The sequence below is a fragment of the Tenebrio molitor genome, chromosome 3 (genome assembly GCF_963966145.1).
Source record: "Tenebrio molitor chromosome 3, icTenMoli1.1, whole genome shotgun sequence".
In the NCBI taxonomy this organism is placed as follows: domain Eukaryota; kingdom Metazoa; phylum Arthropoda; class Insecta; order Coleoptera; family Tenebrionidae; genus Tenebrio; species Tenebrio molitor.
The window spans coordinates 22,127,530-22,148,657 of record NC_091048.1 but is presented as its reverse complement, the minus strand read 5'-3'; the positions used below and the strand labels follow the sequence as shown (position 1 = coordinate 22,148,657).

The 21,128-nt window shown below is 35.9% G+C and overlaps 1 protein-coding gene and 1 long non-coding RNA gene across 4 annotated transcripts in view; one reads left to right on the top strand and one right to left on the bottom strand.

The window, feature by feature from the left end:
- The window catches only part of Hs3st-A (Heparan sulfate 3-O sulfotransferase-A), an 83,810-nt gene extending 62,707 nt beyond the window's left edge, over nt 1–21,103 (top strand). For 2 of the 3 annotated variants that reach the window (XM_069040729.1, XM_069040728.1), the window contains exons 3-4: nt 8,414–8,882; nt 15,795–21,103. In XM_069040729.1, the coding sequence (XP_068896830.1) occupies nt 8,414–8,882; nt 15,795–16,358 (1,033 nt within the window). In that variant the 3' untranslated portion in view covers nt 16,359–21,103. The remainder of the gene's footprint in view (nt 1–8,413; nt 8,883–15,794) is intronic. The other variant, XR_011157456.1, reaches the window with a different exon arrangement.
- LOC138125427 (uncharacterized) lies at nt 3,729–4,621 on the bottom strand. The gene is made up of 2 exons (XR_011157457.1): nt 4,512–4,621; nt 3,729–4,453 (listed from the first exon to the last, which is right to left on the bottom strand). It is a non-coding gene; the product is annotated as an uncharacterized lncRNA (long non-coding RNA).
- Nucleotides 21,104–21,128: the final 25 nt, after the last annotated feature.

Here is a 21,128-nt window from a genome sequence, read left to right as displayed (position 1 = left end):
GGAGTAGGGAACGTCTTACTAGAATAATTAACAAACAAGAACTCTTACATTTGATACCATGAAAATTGTCTAAAATTAACCATGGCAGTGTATGACTGAACCTTCTTATGTTTTATCTAAATTCATTATAATTTTTGGTTCAGTTTGAAAACTGAATCTTCACAAGTATCGTTTTCCTCATTCACTTGTTAGGAATGCATGGTTTAAATAAATGTAAATTTCACGAGTATAATGCGATGTTCCAAGTGGTTTTATAAAACGTTTAGTAGTATGTTCTGTGAAAGGATTAAATAAAACAATTGTTATCTAAACAATAAGAGAACCATTATAGAAGCAATACTCTTTTGAATCTATAATGTTCTTATTCTGCAAAATTGGCAATTTTTAATTGAATTGGGATCAGAATTTTCAACTGAGAATGGTAAGAGTTGATGTATGAAAGGAATAGTTATTTTGTTATTTCCATTAGAGTACGGTAGGTGTATTTTTCAGCGCGAAAACTAGGTTCCAGGCTCGAGGCGAAGCCGAGGGACGCTGGACAATAACCTACCGTACAGCATTTGTGTTAGACTTTTCGGCTGACCCAATGTTTTATTTTGCAACTTTTGCAGATTTTTATGAAATAACAAAAATGTCAAACTGCCAAACAGATATTTGTATTTTCCCTAGTTGACTATGATTATTTATTAGTCAATAAAAAAATTAAAGAAACATTTATCGAAAAAATAATACAGGGTGGTCCCGATATAACCTGCCAAAAAAATTCTGGGCCATTGGAAGGATCTAACAAGTCCAAAAAACCCCCCTTCGTTAGGTCCAAAATAATGGAGATAAATTAACCCCTATCCACACCCATTCGACGCTGCTGACCACAAAAATACGTACCTACTCAGGAGTTAATTGTTGGTGTTTGTAAGGATGACAGTATCTAAGCAACATAGGTACCTGAATCGTTTATGACAAATCTCAAATCTGACAAACTAAATGAAATTAATGACATTTATTGAAAACGCTGTACACTGTGTGCGTTAATTCACCAGCTTATTTAGGTACAAAAGCTGATGTTGTAGACTGAGATGAATGAGTAATAAATAAAGTGGTGTTCCCCAATGTGTAAATAAATGTAGAGGTAGTGTGTGCAAAACTGTGGAAGAACTGTGTAATAAGAGTATCGTCTTAATTGTGGTTAAATAGCCAAAATAATGTATTGAATAAATTTATTTACACTTTACATATTCGTACTTTTAACTCTAACTGAAAATATCTACTAACTAATGAAAGGTAGGTAAACTAGACTAGAAAAATTATTTTATAATAAATGTTCTGTGTGCCTTCCGTTGGCATTTAAGCACATTTGAGTACGCTGGTACCAATTTTCATAAACAGAATTCAGCATTTCTGGGTTTTTACGAATCTGTTCGCGTTTCTGGAGTTGGCCTTTTGTATTTATTTCAACTTCGTATACCAAATCTTTAGTGTGGTCCCAAAAATTAAAATCCAGAGGGGTTAAATGGAGGATCGGGGACGCCATCGTATTGGAATCAGTCAGAACCAACCTCACATAAATGCAGATGTAGCTCCACAAAAGTACAACGAGACGGAAGGACTCCTTCAGGAAAACGGTCGCCGTATGGTCGCCTTGCCGGTCTTGAATTACCACGTGTTTCGCCATAGAGTAAATGCAAATCAGCGTATTCTTGTTTTGTGAATTTCATAACTTTTTTAAGGATTCGCAAATTTAAAATTAAACTTGACAAATGTCATAGGTGTTGCAGGTACCGTTGCTAAAGAAATTGCAGCCAAGTAACCAGAATTACCTTTTTAAAACCGATTAACTCATTAGCGTACAGCAAATTTTGACCAAATTTTCAATTATTTTTATCTCGAAAACGAAAAGACTTTTAGTAGAAACTTTTTTTGTGTATGAGTTCTACTCATCGTCACCTATTACCGGATTTCTTCTGGCAGGTTATATCGGGACCACCCTGTATATGTAAATACAGAATGTCCCAGAACTCGCGGACCAAACTTAGAGTGCGTTTTCCTTGGTGACAACTGAAAGCAATAGCGTTTAAAAAAAAGTACAGGGTATAATCGATTACTTGTAATGAATAATTAAAGTTGACCAATCAGAAGGACGCTGTTAATTTGAATTTCAGGTAAATTTAACCAACAGTTTGAATTGCCTAGCAACATAATTCTAGTATATGATATGGAATTTCCAGTAAATGTTTGGGCAATTCTGAAGATTTTGACGTCAAGTTATAATTTAATTCGAAATTGTCAAACTTTGTATTGAAATCATGTATACAGCTGCAGAGTATGCCGAAATGCTCATACTTTATGGAGAGTGGCGGGCGCAATGCATGTGAGGATGCAAGAGAATATGCAATACGTTTTCCACGACGTTTGCCATAACGTATTTCTGCGGTTGGTAGATCGTGCTGGAGACACTGGGTCCTTGGTGCCTACATGACAAGAAATTGGTGGTCCCCCGCGAGAAGTTAGAACGCCAGAGACTGAAGATGCTGTTCTTCAGTCCTTTGATGACGACGGTAGAAGAAGTATATTTGAAGAAGTATATTTACCGCGAACCTATCAATATTTTAGAAGAACTGAATGACCAAATTCACGAAACACTGGCTACTGTTATTCCTAATGTGCTTAGATTGGCAAGGGAAAATTTAATAAAACGAGCTCGCCTATTCCTTCAGATGAAAGGTGGTCATTTTGAACACTTGTTATTAATTATTCTTTTTATTTTGCATGTTTCTTATTTCATTTGTTGCATTCTACATCGTTTAGTTATAAAATTTGATCTTAAATTTTTACTAATAATGATGCTAAAATAAATAGGTTAGTTCAATCCAGTTTTGTCTTCTTTCTTTCAGAACTACCACTATGCTTGATCTGTCGTTCAAAACCTACGTGTAACTCCAGCTTTTTTTGCAATGTCAAGAATGTTCCTAAAAGTCTTTTCTTTCATTTCGACCATGACGAGTCCCGCTCGTGTATCTGCGCTAATACGTTGCAGATGCAGAGTGTATGCACAGGAGTCAGGATAAATTTCTTGTGATTCCGATTCACTTCACAGGCCCTGCATATTTCACTTTTTACTAAGATTTTTAAGGTAGTAATAAATATTACTCACTTGACGCTACGTCGTCATTTTACCTTCCATCAACAAAGGTTCAATTCATCATATCCCTCCCGTCAATTTTCCATACCCCTCAAGGATACAATTGCTCTGGAAATTTTCACTCATAACAAACCATATTTCATTCATTGCCGGAAGAACAAACTTCTTACGTTCCCTGATGAACATTCTATACATCTATCTTTGGCGAAATTATCCCATTTTTGGTTATTTCAAAAGTAGCTGTCACTTTTGACATCTGTTCCGACAAGTCCACCAGATAAATATTGAAATAGTAATTTACGTTATAAGTCCAGTAGGTTACTTGTAACAGTACGAGGTAGACATTATGGACGAGGCGACGTTAGGAGCCGAGTCTAGAATGTCTAAACGAGTACCTGTTACAAGTACTACCGGATGTATATCGTAATGTATTTTATCTTACAGGTTGAGTTTTTGAGCTACCTTAGACCATTGTTTTCGGTGATAGAAATCAAATATTATTCACAAGTGAGATAAAGTACTCACAAGTGAGTAAATTTGACAGCCGTCAGTTTTAATTAAAATTTGTAATTTTGTATTGAAAATACTATTTTGTTACAGAATATTATTTATTCAAAATTTTTACAAACTAGTTGAACACTTTAAACAATTACAAAATCTCTAATTCTTATTAATGGTAACATTAATAGTACAGTTCGTGTTGTTGAAGTAGATTTCTTTATCAGCATTGAAACCTGCTTCCTTGTTCTGTTCCACAATCGTGATTTCATGGTTTACTATACTTGTAGAACTGCTACTCTCATTTCCAAGAATTTTTTTCGCAATACCAATTTTATTTTGTAGAGAATCCTCCACATATCCCTCAACGACAGTGTCACTCTTCCAGCCACCGAAACGCTTCAGAGTTCTCACATCGGCACCACAGTCAAACAACAAAGTAGCAGCCGATCTGCGAAATGCGTGTCCGGTATACATTTTGGAGTTCTCTAACTTCAAAAATGTTGCTATCAATTCTGGCATCTTTCCGAAACTGTTAATGCCAACGGGTTGCACCGTACATTTTCCACTTCGATAACAAAGAAATAGCCTCATTGTACTCAATTTCTTTGGGCGCAAATTAATATATTTGCGATATAAATTAATAGGATTAATTCCAAATCCAGTAGACAACATTGTGAAAGACCTTTTCTTATGGGTCTTTGTGAAAGGAATATGGATCAGGAGGAGATCGCCTTTGTCTTCTATGTCAGTGATACACATTTTTACTAATTCATCGCATCTACAGCCACCAGCAATTGCGACAACAGCCACAAGCTAAACAAATTATGCCAAAATTTAATACCTCCTTGACATACGTCAAATGTATAAGTACTTTGATTAATAAAAACCTGTCATCGGGCGCGTTAAGAAGGAACTTGTCGATTTCATCCCTTGAGAAAATCAATGATTTTTTTGCTTCGTAACCAACATGTTGTTGTTTCACCTACCGGACTCAAATTGATGATGCAATCGAGCATCTACCGGACAGTATGAAATAAATAATTTTATAATTCATACGAATTACACGTTGCTTGGCAATTGAGGGAAGGTACTCAATTTTCTCGTAAAGGGAAAATTAGATCGAGCTCTATTGGTCAATTTGATTAATTCATAACTAAGAAGCGGTTGCACCCTGAATATTTTTCTAGACATTTTTTACCTTCATTACGATCAAGGAAAACCCACTCTAAATTTGATCCGCAAGTTCTGGGACACCTGTATGTTTTTTTACACTAAATTAAAGTAACCGTATGAACACGAAAAATTACATCGGGCATCGAGTCCACTGTATCCCCAGATGTTACAGGATTTGTTTATTTTTGCTTGGATGTACGAAAATAAGCAATCGATTGAGCTGAGTGTGTCTCGTACTCTATTAACCACTTAGTTGATGAACGCACGGTTTCGGTACATTGAGAATTTTTGATACGTTATTTGCATCTTCTAACCTTCATCAGAAATAAGGAGATGGAACAACCGTAAATAGCAGACATATTTTAGATGCGCTGTTATATCAGGTCATCTCATAAATAATGCAGAATTTACAAGAAGCAGTTAGGGTACCCGCTAGGGATGGAATCGGAGAATAATGTGAATACCGATAGAAAGTGCATTTATTCGTCCCTTCGATGCTTGCAGTTTTTGGGAGTATATCAGAGCAACACATTCGGAAAGTTTTATCTTAAGAGTTCCGTCACGGTAAAGGAGAAACTATGCAGAACTTACGGCGACGGAAGCGTAAGTGAAAACCAATGTATGTCTACAACGTTGTCGATTCGAGAAGTGTACCTTGAAAGATGAGACTAGACCAGAATGAGACCGTGATGGGGCAAAAGCGTCTCGTATTTATTGAGGAACTTGGTGAGAAGGTGAGATACTAGAGTGGGTGTCTCATGAATTGATAGAAAGAAATCTTCACCAAGAAATGTACATATTCTGTCGCTTAGGAAATTAATCCTTTCTGAAACGAGTTGTAACAGGAGTTCAGCAATAGGTCAGCTGCGTGGATGCACATTCAAAACAAGAACGCCGCTGAAAGAAGATTATGTTGGCAGAATTCTATGCTGCGTGAGCGAAAAAGCGCAGAAAGAGAAAGAGAGAGCAATAAACTATGGGCTGTCACTGTCCTTCTTTTGACGTGATTTATTATCGAAGGGCTAAAAGAAAATGTCAGAAAGAAGGAACTAAGCCCATGATTTATTTCCCTCTTTTTCTATACAATTTGGATGCGCAGTCACACATTAAGAGTCCATATATAGATATAGATGTCGATAACAAAAATATCATTTGTTCAAATGAAAACCTGGGTTGAAAAAAATAAACCATTTGGAACAGTGCAAAGTTTGAATTTTCCGCCGAATGGCATTTGTTTATGTTTGATTAAACATGTTTGTTTTCAGCAAAGTTTGCCTTTAGATATTTGCTTCGAGAATGGGATCGTTACTTATTCTATTTTTAATGTAAAACATTGCAAAGAAAGAAAAAAAACAGAAAGATTTTTTTTGTTTATACATTGTAGGTTAGCTGTCAACATGCTCTAATTGTAACTGTCAATTTACACTTTAAAAAAGTAAAATAATAATTGACTGTTTCCAACTCCTTCCAAACTCAGCATTTCATTTGAACGCCATGAAAAATAATATGTATCAATTGAAGAATTTTCCGAAATTGGTCCCAGAAAATTACCACAGGTTTCAAAGCTCACTAAATTGTATGAAGAAAAGTGGATCGACATACGATAAGTGATGGTATTTCACAGGTTCGGATAATTTTTGTGATTTCAAGGAGAGAAAATTTTATAAATCTAGGTTTGATAGAAAAATGTTGCAAAATATGAAGGAAAAAGTTCATATCCAACTATGTAATACATTTTTTTGTTTTTTTCTTTATTTTAATTTATTTTTATATTTAGTCTGAATTCTTGCGCTGCTGGTTTTTAGTAAAATCATCAACATTTGTTTTTAATATAAATTTCAAAATTGTAAAATACACTAGCATAACATCTGTTCTTTTTTTTCTGAACTAAATTGTAACATCCAAAGTCACAGTATTTCGTGGAGCAAATTGTCCCATTGATACTTTGTTGAATTCTTTATTTGCCCTAGGGGCTTTCGGATTCCTGATTACAATTTTATCTAAACATAAAAATAACAATTCCAAAAAAAAAAAAAAATTCTATCCCCAATCTCTTTCTGTTTCTATTCTCTCCTTCCTGTTCCATATTCATTTCATCCATCCTATTTCCCTTCCGTCTTCATTCAGTATTTCTCCCCGTTCCTTTGTCACCTTCTCATTTCGCTGCGGCCAGTTCTCTTTCTCTTCTTTCTTCTGCACCTTATTTCCCCTCCTTCCGTCCAATACCTGCTTTTTATCTTCTAGTTCCCACATCAGAATATCGCCATTCTTTTTCTTTCACTTCCTATCTCTCTCTCTCTCTCTCTCTTCAGGTACCTCGGAATATCCTCTGGCATACACCTTTATACTCCCTGTTGTACCTTGATTCCTTGATTCTCTCCCTCCTGTCTTGCTTGTCCGTGTCTTTGTCCCTTTCACTCAGCTCCACATCCATCCATCTTCCTTTCCACTTCTTTACTGGCATACCCGTTCCTCTGATAGGTAGTAATTCTCTCTCCCCTTCTCCTTGTTCTTTTTCTTTTCTCTCCACTCTCCAGCATTCCGTCAGTATTTTGCACTCTTCCATTCCATCCATTTTGTCCTCAAACTTTGCCGTTCTCTTTCCCGCTTTCACTCTTGCACTCTTCCCCCACTATGTAACCTGGCGTTTTTACCCAACTATGTACTTTGAAGTAGAGATAAATGTCTAATGTGTACAGCGCGGATATACCGGGTCTTATGGAAGATGGAAGTCCAAGTAATAAATTTAACTACTAAAGTTTTTCAAAAAAAGTTTGGGAGTCACTGAAAAAATGCTTCAAAAAATCATAGTAGATCTTTTTTGTTGTCATTTAATTCAAAATTACGTAACTTTGACAAGAAGCTCAATTTAAATCACAAATAGCTTTGAGAAAACCGATACGGTTTTGATCTATGGCGAAGCTCGTGGACATTCAGAGATAGCCTGGCAAATCTAGGATGAAAGGTTTTCTCAAAGGTCCCAATGCACGAATCTTTGTAAACGTTGTGCAGCATCTTCGCGATTTTGGGCGTTTCGAAATGAATAAGCCTGATCTTAGTCGAGTTTGTCTTTCTTGAACAACTTGTGCTGAAGCTTGCATTGCAAACGATGGCAGGCATTTTGAGCAACTTCTTTGATGTTTCATTTTATGCTTTTACTCACAATTGTGACTTTTTTAGGTTGGTTGTAAGTCAAAACTGCCCGCCAAATTTGAAATTTTTCAGCGGTTCCCAAACAAAAGAATTTCTTTGATTCTCTTGTAAACCATTAACATTTATATACGGCAAGTTTGGCTATTTTGCGTACTTTTAACACGTACTACTTCAGGTTAAAATATCTGCACAACTTTCAAAATCACACTGTATGTGTGGCAGAAAGTTTTCTTGGGTTTGAATTTCTTCTTCCCAAAAACCCCACACTACCCTTGTGGGGACGTTAATGTTGATGACCACGAACCGACGCTGTTTAATCTGCACACGCTTAATTAAGGCACGTGCGAAATCGCGTGCCAAAATATCACAGGCCGCGTTTAATTGTCGCCACTCATTTGTATGTTCCTGCGTAATCTGACCCGGAAACGATAAATTTTTCCGTTTCAGATGGTTGCCACGTGCGGCGATGAGGTCCGTGGAGGGCGATCCGTCAGACTGCGTCCTCGTGGTCGGAGTCTCCCGACCGAAAATGGCATTGGCGATCTTAACCGTCATGCTAATCTCTCTCTTCTTGACGTTTCACATGATCTACGACAGCGCCCTCAACAGCCTGCAAACGAACACGCAAGACCACACGAGACCTCCTCTCCTTCTCCTGTCCAGAAGGCTGTATCCCTCCGCGGCCAGGAGGCTGCCCCAGGCCATCATCATGGGCGTGAGGAAATGCGGCACGCGGGCTCTACTCGAGATGCTCTACTTGCACCCCATGGTGCAGAAGGCGTCCGGAGAAGTGCACTTCTTCGACAGAGACGACAACTACAACAAGGGCCTGGAATGGTACAGGATGCAGATGCCGCACTCTTACCACGGTCAAATCACCATCGAGAAGAGCCCCAGCTATTTCGTCACACCTGAAGTAAGCCAATTTACTCGCCTAATGAGATTAATGTTAATTTCGAGTGATTCTGTTAGTAATAACAGCTTTCAATTAAACTGCAATTAGTGTTAAGAGTGTGAAAATTGCTACGTCGAGGCGGTAAAAGGCGCCCTAATGACTCCAATTAAATTGAATTGTAAAGTTTTGCGCTACTAAATACACTTCTAATTGACATTAATAATTTATCGACTCGTTTGTGTATTTAAGTGAACGTCTAATTCCATGCGAAATTTTATTTAGAACCTGCAATTATTATTTGCATTTATGCCTCATAATGCATACTAATTCACTGCCATATCTGTTACATCTATGTTTCTGTAGTCGTATTACCGTGCATGTTATATGGTTAAAGCTGTTTTAAATAATTCATGAAGGTACATCTCGCAGCTTTTTTGTGGTTTCGATTAACCGCCCCAGAGTGAAAATGGTTTTCGCACGAAGCTTAAAAATTCACAGAAATTAGTAATCGAGTTACAAGTCAGTATTGCAAAACTTTAGATTAATAAAAGGGAAGAGATCAGAACGGGAGAGATTTCAAGGAAAATTATCTCCTACGAAAAGAACTTTGTCCATTAATAATAAATAGGGAATTGGGAGGTTACCTTTTAGCGACTTTTGAATAACTTATAGCATAATTCATTTATGGCCTAGCCTATTCTACTCTAATTTAAACTAATGGGGTGTAGCACAAACCACTCCAATTTGGCCAAATAATCAAAATGTACATTAGAAATATTTTATTTCGAAGTTCTCCCTAATTAAAGATGGCAAGAGAATCCCATCGCACCAAAACTCTTTCCCAAATCTGGAAAATTTACTCTCTGACTTTTGCTCAGCTTTTATCCTAACATTGGCAAGGCAGAATTGTGTAATCATCATCTTATTAAATAAATACATATATTGGGATCCACTTTGTTTGTTTTCAATTTCGCCGGAATTGACTTACTTAGTTTTTTTCTTGAAATATTTGCGAGTGCAGTCTTGAGAAAGTTCTGTATTTAAAAGAAAGTTGCGAAACTTTATTGGCAGTAAAACCTGTAAACATTATGAAGAGGTACATTCTACCTACGCAAGATTCCTATTGGCTAAAATCTGAATCTTTTATAATAAAAAGTAGTATTGACTTGAGTTTTTCAATGATGACTAAAAACTCTTTGTTACGCCCTCGCAGGGCGGCTCAAATTCTAGCATGAAATCTGCCTACGCTCTGAATAAAAAAAATCACTCAACTACGGTTAAAGGTCTCCACGTAATTACAGTACATGGTACCTCATGTTCTCAAGCATGAATTATTTTGTTGAAACCGATGGATTGGCCCCGTCATTCTGGAATAATGAGAGGTAATTCTGAATTAATCGATTAACTACGTGTACTAGAATTAATTCTTACAGTGAAAAAAAATTGATTAGAGAGTTGAATATGCCCCTAATTATTTTTGAATCATAAATTAGGGTGGAATAATAAGTGATGTTTGGAACTAATCTTGAGGCTAAAGGTCAGCATAAAAGTAATTCAGAGTTGATTTTGAAGCAATATGTATGTATTATTATTTATTAAAAACAAAATTCTTTTCGCGACTAATTTGTCGAATAACGCAGAAAGTGAGTCGTTTTTCGTCTTTAATGGAAGCAAACACCAAGACGCGTTCACACGAGTAGACAAAACGTAAAGATGCAAATGAAAACTGTTTCCATAGGGATATAACGGGCCTTCAAATAAATTTATATTTAGAGCAACCTATGGAAATTCAATTGTTTGCAACATTTTTCCAGCATAGAAAATGACACAAGAAACGTCTGACATTTTAACGAAATAAAATTAGGTTAGAATTTTTTTTTAATTTTTGTAGTGCATTCTCCCTATTCTCCCTCCACGGAATATGACAATATGAAATTGGGAGAAAAAGCTTACTATGTAACCTGTGTAACTCCGGAGAATAATTGGTTACCTACAAAATTACTTTACACTGTTAACAGAATTAGAATGTCGCCTACGCCTACTCTAAATATATTCATACATATTTATTTGAAGGCCCGATAGTGCCTAACACTGGTTTATTAAGAAAATACAACAAAAGATTCACACGATCTCGAACACATCTTGTACAGCACTCAATTAACGCTTCCAGAGCCTTATAAAAATAGTCTAAATTCTCGCGGCAATGTAACCCGTAGCCCCCGATTGTGCTTTTCAGGAAATTTTCTTAGCAGATACCTACTTACATGAAATAGTTCTTTTTTGTTATTTTAAAAGTGCTAAATGTAATAAATTCAAAATAATAATACATAAATCAAAATTTTTAGTAATGTTAACAACAACAACAATGAGCTGTACCGCATGAGTATTTTTATTTACTCTGTACTAAATATTTTTAAAACAGAAGAAAAATGGTGACTGTGAATTCACGTTTTGCAGCTTGATTCTTCTAAAACATTTTTCTGAATCAATTGTAGTCCAGGGAGGTTTGAGACAACAAAATAGAAGTAATGTTTAGTAAATATACATTTTGCTTACCTGACCCAGCTGCACCAGTGACTTTATACACCTGAGAAGGTGCAAAAATAGTAGATTATATCAGTAAGAGTAGAAGCCAGTCTTTTTGTGCTAAGCCTAGAGATTGAAACCGAGACGAAGCCGAGGTCGGCAACTGGGCGAAGCACAAAAAGACCTTCTGATCTTCTGAATGATACAATACTATTTTATCTTCAAACGGATCATAAAACAAAATTGGACATTTTCTTGTGCTCCAGTTACAGTAAAATGACAATTTTCAAACTTACAATTTTCAAATTTTAAGCCGCCAGTAATTCCTAGTTCTCTTGTTCCAATATTATTAATAGGTAGTACCTACTTGAACGTCCAATAATATTTAGTAATGTGTACTAAAGTCTAAAGTTTACTTTTTAACGTTGAACGGCCATCTTGCTTTTTGATTTTAACATCTTTTATCCGTGCACCTGGGCGACTCGGGTTACACCACAGTGGCACCGGTTAAATATTGGGTAATAATTTCGTTGTTCTGCTTTTTTTAGAGGCTTTTTTGTAATGGAGATAATATAATTATTACAATTATTGATAAATAAATCGTGGGAAATGCTTCAAATGACCTTACATTTGACTCGGTCGAGCTGCTTGTGGACATTTCAACTCCTAGAATTTGAAGTGTTTCAAGTCCGGTTACAAAAAAAATCATTTCAACCGTTTCCCATTTTTATAGAGATACACAAAGGCGCGATTTTCGACCGCTTGAAGATAAGAGATAGTTGGTACTTATGAGATTTCAATGTCTTAAAAACTGCAGTAATTGTATGTAAACGCCATAAAATTCCGTTAAAGAATCCGTAGGGTATGATACAAATTTTTTTGAACATTTTTTTATCTCAATTATTTTTTGCCACATTTATGGAGCAAAAGGACTTATCCACTGGGGTAATATTTAATGAGAAAAGTGTTTAATCGTGTCACATGCAATATAAATATTTTTTTCTTTTTCTTTTTAATTGGAGGTTGGATAAACAGCATATTTATTGATCTTAAATATTAACTAGATCTCGAGTATCGAATATAAATATACTCAGTGGCACAACTAACCGCCCGTCCGCTTTAAATGACTGAATCCAGTGACATCTAATAAGTTTATTTTGGAGCAATATTCAATAAAAATTTTTTTATCAACGTTAACCTAAAGATTTCTGATGAAATTTCTAAGTGTGCCGTGGAAAACGATCACAGTGTTGAAATAATCCTAAATATTTAAACAAAACTACAGAACGTATAAAAAAGGATTACCAAACCGCCATCTTGACTGAATGAATGTTCTATTTTGTAGGTGAAATCTTCCCTAAACGCAGCCTTAATTTTTTTTACTGTTCCAGCCGCAATTTGTCCTAAGTTATAAAGAAATATCGATCGAAAATAACGTTTCTGCATTAATCACTTTGATAACACCAAAAAACCCAAATTAAACACCAATTAAAAACAAATGATGCCAAACACAATGGCATTATTTACAATAATTATTGTGGCTTGTTTCCAATATACAATTAACAACACTGTGACAACTTTGAAAAACCGCCGTTTAAATTTATCATTTTTGAGCACAATTATTAAATTGCTACTTGCTGCAGATTTTCATCCAAGAAAACAGTAAAAAAATTATCTTTCTTAGTTACAGTGTTACGGTTACTGATAACAAATCATCGCTTACTGATTTTTCATTTAACAAATCTGCCTCTTTCAGCAGGAACAAGAATTCACGAACGAACGAATAAACTTTGAGTCAATCAGGCCGTAGTTTATTTTGAACTTCAATACGCACGCTCTCGAATATCTTTAGGGTACAGGTGTGATATACAGGGTGAAATTGAATACATCACAATATGTAAGCCATAATATCTTCAATAGAGAGAATAAACCGAAAATGTGGTTAAACATTTTTAAATTCATAAAGTCCATCCCGAACGAGACGCTTTGGGAAGCTCTAATAAATAGCCACAAAAAGAATACCTACCTACTATGAATGAAAATGCGGCACTAGCGATAACAAAACTGTTTGCACCTTTTTGCGTTGCACTCGATAACTTTTAATCATACTATTCTTCCTAACGTGATATCAGTGGCGTACTCAACTTTTGTGCTTGAACTGTACATGGCATTTTTGCTCATACGAATGTATAGCGCAAAACTGAATGCACGTGATTTTCAATTGGTGTGAAGATCGTAGAGTTTTAATATTCTGATGTATTTTGATTTCACCCTGTATACAGTGAGTTTTTTTTTTAAGACTGGCCATAGGGTTTTATATGCTAATTTTTCAACCCCCTGTTAACTTTTGTTCCGATGAAAATATTCAAACCATTTTTGGAAAAAAGTTGGAAAATCTTTTAAACTATCGGATAGATTACAATTCAATATCCCAAACTGTCGAAAAAGTTGTGAAAAAAATATTTTTAGCGCGCCGAAAGCGTCCAAAATTGGAGATTGTCAGGTGCTGGTTGAGCCGACAATGGCGCTACTCTGGCGGCCGCTCGACGTACTATTATTCCGGCGCCCTAAAAAATATTTTTGCACAACTTTTTCGACGATTTGGGATATTAAATTGTAATCTATCCGATAGTTTCAAAAATCTTCCAACTTTGTTCCAAAAATGGTTTGAATATTTTTATTGGAACAAAAGAGTTAACAGGGGGTTGAAAAATTAGCATGTAAAACTCTATGGCCAGTCTTAAAAAAAACTCACTGTATGTTATCCCCACAAAAAATGTACACATTCAAACGATCATAACTCCCGAGCGAATTCATGAAATTAAAAAATCAAGTCAGATAAAATAAAAAATCATGACAGACAATTGAAAAACTTTTCAAATAATGTACAGATAACCTCCCTTGCTATTTGAAATTTCAATTTGACAGCCCCATTTTTGCAAATTCACGGTTCAGTTTTGCGTTAAAAAACGCTAAACTGAGATCCATTCGATCCAATTTTTGTGGGATGTCTCTATCTTGCCTGGTTGAAAAGTTACCACAGAGAAGAGGACTATTTACCTTCGCACTGTATCATAATTATGACATCATATATTGGGTGATTCAAAATGATGGTGGCCAAGTATGGCAACTATGTACGAAAATTTATGTGGCAACTGTGTGAATGGGGTAGAGTTGACATTTGTATGACATTTCATAAGCGTGCATTTGATTTTTTCAATTCCATTACACATTGATTTGACAACTTACAAAATTGCGCGACTATGAACTGTCAAGGAAATGTCAACTCTACCCTACCCACACAGTTGCCACATAAATTTTCGTACATAGTTGCCATACTTGGCCACAATCATTTTGAATCACCCAATATGTATAGTCTGTTTTTTATCAAAGAACCACAACAGCGCAATTTACCTACACCCAAAATAAAGCTGACAACATTGTACACTTTTGACCTACAGTCTATTCCATGCAGTAGATGTCGCTTCGAATGGAGAACATTTTACACTGGCGAACGTGGCAAATTTGACAAATGGAATAGACTGTAGGATGAAAAATCTCATCATTAAAAATTGAGGTTACGTAGAAACATTAGTAGCACAGCATGTTAATAAAGTTAATATACTCCGTCCAGCGAGAGATTGGGAGATTTTGAATTGTAGACTTGTAACCCAACGCTACAAAATGCACTAAAATACTAATTAGAGCATACTTTCAAGGCAAAAAATGTTACTGCTTGAAGGTAAATAAATAAATAAATAATTTACGCTCGGTCGTACTTTCTCTGCCTAGAATTTAGTGATTTTTATGTCAACCAATCTCTCGTTGGACAAACTATAACAACTAATAACAACTAATTTGAGAGTTTAATAAATGTCTCACTTTGCGAGGCATTTTTAACAACACGTTCAAATTTTAAATGCGAGTTTGCGTACTTTCAAGGACATTAAAAATGACAAAGGTTGGCAGGTGCAGCCAATATATGTCATTAAGGGCCGGTTTCTGGAAACAAATTTAACCAACCAGTTAGTTAACTCTCCGATAAATACAAAGATCATGTAATGTGATTGGTTACTTTCTAGCGTTTCTATAGCAACGCTTGATTTAACCGGACAATTAGTTATTGGGCCGTTTCAGAAACCGGGCATTAATCCTTTAAATTTTATTATTGCAAACCTAAATCAACAGGTCGTGGTTCTTTGATTAAAAAACAGACTATATGTACGTACAAATAAACTACAAAAAATATAAATATCCGACACCCTAACTAACACACTTCTTCACATTTACAAAACGAACATAACGAAAAAGTGCAGGTTTACGGTAGAGAATAAAAATACGGTTATAAAATGTCCACACCCTCACGCATTAAATTAAACAAAGTAATGAAGAATTGATGTTTTGCAGGTACCGGAACGAATCCGGGCGATGAACGCCAGCGTAAAGCTCTTGCTAATAGTTCGTGAGCCCGTGACCAGAGCCATATCGGATTACACCCAACTCCGAGCCAACGCAGCGACAGCTTCCCCAACGATAGCGACCCCGCCCCCCAAATCCTTCGAGAGCCTATCACTCTTCCCCAACGGCTCCATCAACGAGGCGTATAGACCTCTGGCCATTTCCGTTTACCATAACTACTTACACAGGTGGCTGGAAGTATTCCCCCGAGAACAGATCCTCGTAGTCAACGGCGATCTCCTCATCGAAGATCCCGTGTCCCAGATACAGAAAATAGAGCGCTTTCTAGGATTAGAACCGAGGATAGGTACACATAACTTTTATTTCAACGAGACCAAAGGGTTTTATTGCCTGAGGAACGAGACGTCCGACAGATGTCTGAGGGAGACCAAGGGCAGGAAGCACCCGAGAGTGGATCCGGACGTCATCTCGAAGCTGAGGAGGTACTTCGGGGAGCACAATCAAAAGTTCTACGAGCTGATCGGGGAGGACCTCGGCTGGCCCGAAGAATAAACGCGTTTTTATTAGTTTCTTGCGTTGTAAATATCACTAGGACCGGCCGGGTCGGCTGACAAGTTTCACCTTAGTGGTAAAGGAAGAATTTCACCTCCGATCTTGTATATACTAGGTGCTCTTATTGTAGACGCGGCAATAGTGCGAGAGGGTTCTTTCGATATGATGCCTAAGTCGGTGTCCTTTCGCGGACAGGCTGGTTTGTCTGCGAAAGGGCATCAAGAAACGCAGCGGTCCAGTACAAATTCGCTTTATAATTCCACTAGGTATACGCATGACGACTACACCGTAGAGTACGTAAACGAGCACGATTGACGACTCAAAGTTGTGAGATAAAACGCGGCCTTAATGTGTATTGAATTATAAATCATCCGGCAAGGTGGAGCTTTTCTTGGCGTTAAAGTTTGTCAGGAAGAGGCCGATAGTGTTTAAAAGTAGTCGACTTCCCGCTTGTCTGCAGGAGTTAGGTAACTTATTGCAAACATTCTCGCTCTATAGTTTAAATTACAATGGCATTGTCTAGCCGAAAGGAGCACAAAGTGTGCACAATTTTTGCTCAATTGTTGTACAATTTATTATACAATTAGTTGCGACACGTACTCCGAGAAGTACGCCACAAGAAAAAGGATAACGTAACGACACATATCACGAAATAATACATATCATTATCACATAAGTACCAAAATTTAACCAGTTATTTTTTAGAAGGGCAAATATGCTTATTGTGGACCCGGTTTTTTAGTTGGATCATATTGATCAGTGCCTTATTTACTTTTACAATTTCGTAGTCCACATTGGAACTTGTTAAGAGCTGGTATTTTCAAATTTACACTTCCGTGTCGGTGCGAAACGATAAAGTCGCGACTCAACCCCCCAATCCAACCCGACCCGTTGCCGAACTCGAATCTGCATCCTTTTTATTTATTTATTTAAATTTATACGAATAAAATACGCATTAGTGCACGTTCGCCGTGCCGCAAGACAAGTTGCCCTCGTCAGTGTAAATATGAAAATATCAACAGAAATTCCGTTTCGTTCAGTTTTACACGACTGTTTATTGCTAACTTTAATCCAAAATAACTCTTCAGTCGGCAAAGTTGCGTTGTATTCTCATATTTAACTTGTTCTGCAAGGAATTATGTATCTTTCTTAATTAAATACTGTAAGACGTTGATTAACCGAACCAACTGTTGGAGCAACACTGCTGAAATTGCATAATGTACGTAGTGCGCCCCCGGACGCTCTACACAAACACTTTATCATTATTATAATTGTCTCGTTCGCGAATTAATGGAACACCAAAAATAATCGCTCAAGCCATTTTTAAGGTTTTAATTGAACATCCGCAAGCGTGCGAGTGAACTAGATGATTTATTATTTTGTTAGAATTTTTTCGGGGTCGGTTTCATTTTCGAAATTCAATTATTTCACATTTTAACCCCGTTCGTGATGGTAATAATTTAAAATCTTGATTAATTGAACTCGTTCACGCCGGGGAATCCCAGCTCTACGTTCGTGTGACAGAGCACACACATATTAAAAATTAATTTCACATAATACTATATTCAGTTTCAGCTGTCTAGATTTGACAAATTGCACCGGCAAGTGGTGTCTGGAGATATTTTATTTGTTTACTTCCGAAGTGGACCCCGGCGATATACTGCAGTTGCAATTGTTATGACTTGCTAGCTACGACTGCAGTTTGCCACAATGTATTGTTAACCTGGCTGGTTAATTATCTTTCTAGAGAGATAATATACGGAAACTCGCAAAATGAACAGCATCTACTTCTGCATACTTTGTATGAAGAAAAAATCATATATAGAAGTTTATAAAGTACGTCTTTACTGTTAAGTAATTCTATTCATTCCACACCGCCATGAGTAAACAATCATTACTCGACGGGCTGTGACTAATCGTAAAATTGCATTTGAAAAATCAGTCTGCCCTCGTGTTAAAAAAAAGTAATAAAGAAAACGTGATAGTGAAAATGATGAAATTGTATGTCGTAGAAAAAGTATCACATTCTACTCGTCTGCAATGGCTATTACACGCTCCTTGAGTTATATACTATTTTCTGCATTCATTACGAGTATATGCCTTTACATTACATTTCCAATTCATCGCATAGTCTATACAATTGCTTGATGTATTTTTTATTAAGAAGTAATAAATGAGAAGATGAAATGTTGTTCCTCGTAGCAAAAGTATCATATTTACTCGCGTGTAATGGCTACTGCATTTTGCGGCATGAACCGTAGGCGAGAGGTGCAATCATTCCCAAAAATAACTTTAAACGAAATCCGATGGAATTTTGTATCATTGTTTCTTAAAAGACACAACTTCTCTAAGTAAATTCTTAAACGTTCATCCTGTTCCCTCCGAAACATGCTCTATTCAGGTCAGGTCTTTGTCGTAGCAACAGGATTTGCGTAATAAGATTATTATCTGCTTCTCTGGGGCGGTAAATCAGTTAATATTTTTACAATGTTAGTTTCTTGTCAATTTTTACAACTTGACAGTTTCTACAAATTTCAGTTTCTGATAGTGCTCGTATTATCTGTTTTTTTAAATCAAAGAACCACGACTTAAATTTACGTAATGTAATGATATCTATTGGCTGCACCTGCCAATGCCTGTCATTTTTAATGTGTTTGAAAGTACGCAAACTCGCATTTAAAATTTGAACGTGTTATTAAAAAGTGAGACATTTATTAGACTCTCAAATTAGTTGTTATTAAAACTTTATTAACACGCTGCGCTACTAATATCTCTATATACATAACCTCAATTTTTCTATGATGAGATTTTTCACCCTAGGTCAAAAGTGTACAATTCTGCCAACTCTATTTTGGGTGTTAATTACGGTGTTGATGGTTCTTTAATTAAAAAAAAAAGACAGATTATATGCCATAAAAAACATTTAAAAAAAACACTCATAAAAGAATATCGAATTGATTTGACTTACAAAAAAAGAAAACACAAACAATTTGGTGATTTTGTAGAAATATTTAAATTATATTTTCATTTATTATTGGAGAAGATGCTTTTCGCTTTTGTACGCGGCTATATTTTTATATTCTGAAGAAAATGCTTTTTCTAGAATGATTTCAAAGACAATATTTCTTGAATCCAGCAGGATAAAAAAGTCACTTTGAGTTATCTGACAAGACCTCATTTCTAAACATGTTATGAATCACAGTTACCAACGACTAAAGATATGATAACAATACTAAGTAAAGTCGGTACAGGTTGCAAAGAAGCATCTTGCAACCGACATTGAGAAATTTGCCTAATGTAACGATGTTGCAACGACTGCAACAGTTACTTGTTTGGTGTGCGTCGGGATTCTAGTTACATTTTTTTAACTGTCAAACGCACTGTCAAATTGCTGACTTTTAGGTTATGTGTATTAAACGTTCTCCTTGTAAACGTTACATCAATTTGACAGGGATTTCAAATCTCATGAAAGAAAGAAGCGCCAACGTCGCCAACTATAAATGTTGTAAATTACCAGAAACGTTACCAACATAATTTTTTTCCCCTGCTTCTTTGCAACCTGTACCGACTTTAGATTAGGTGATAATGCAATTTTCAGTAAGTGTGAAGGGGTATCACCGGAGTTCGGGTAATCAACGTCCGTTGCACTTGCATCTTGTACATTTGACATGGACATCAATTAACGCCATAAGAATCTTAGGGTACAAAACTAGCTTAATTAAAAAATTTAAGAAAATGAAAGGAGGCTGCTAAAACATATCAAATATATAAATTACACATATCAAAAATGTGATGAAGTTTATCGATTTTATGTAAATATTATATATCGTTATTTATGATTTTGAGAAAGTGAAGCACCGTGTACGTGATTTCCAAAGACATACCCGTTAATTTACCTAGATAATTTACAGCAAGCGACATTTTTGATGTGAATTATTTGTAGTGGAACAATTTAGAAGTTAGATACTGTAAGTACTAAGTATAGCGAATTTTTAATTGCTGCAAATTGCTTTTACCAAAGAGACAAGACCCCTATCATCACGTCCTCGTAATGTTTTCATATCTGTCGATCTGCTATCTCGTAATATCCTATATCTAATATTCTAGTCTGTCACTTTTAAATGTCGTAGTGTGTAGTCTTAAACGAGATTATTTTCAAAAAGGTGTTTACAGTATGTATAGATCTTTATGCGGGTAGAATTTTTAAAGTTCCGTTATCAAGGGCCATCGACCTGTTATTAAATACATTAAAAAATAACTAAACAGTATTTAAGAGATTTTATGAAGATGTTGACTCTTATGTAAATGATATTAAATTAACAAAGATCATGTATACAATTTTGATCAAAGACTGTTATCACATTGCGTTTGATATATTTATGCGAAACGTTGCGACATCTTCATGGAACTACCTAACCGATATAGTTTATTATAACATGCTTTAACTAGGAAATATTGTTAATTTCTTTAAATTTTTAAATGTAACAAGTATTTACACTGTTAAATATACGCACTAATGGGGTATAATGAAATTTGTTTTGTTTTATATACAATTGAAATTTAGCTAATGAAATTTTATATGTGAACCCGTTCACGTACACATTTGAATCGACTCCTTAGTTGTAAGACATATCAAATGCAATAATAATTTTAAACGTTCAAACGTGTGCGTGAAGCGAATTTTTAAATTATTTCTACCTAAAATCCATGTATTTGTGGGTAAATAAATGTGATGAGAGCAAGAGCGTGCGTGTGTCCTTCAAACAAACC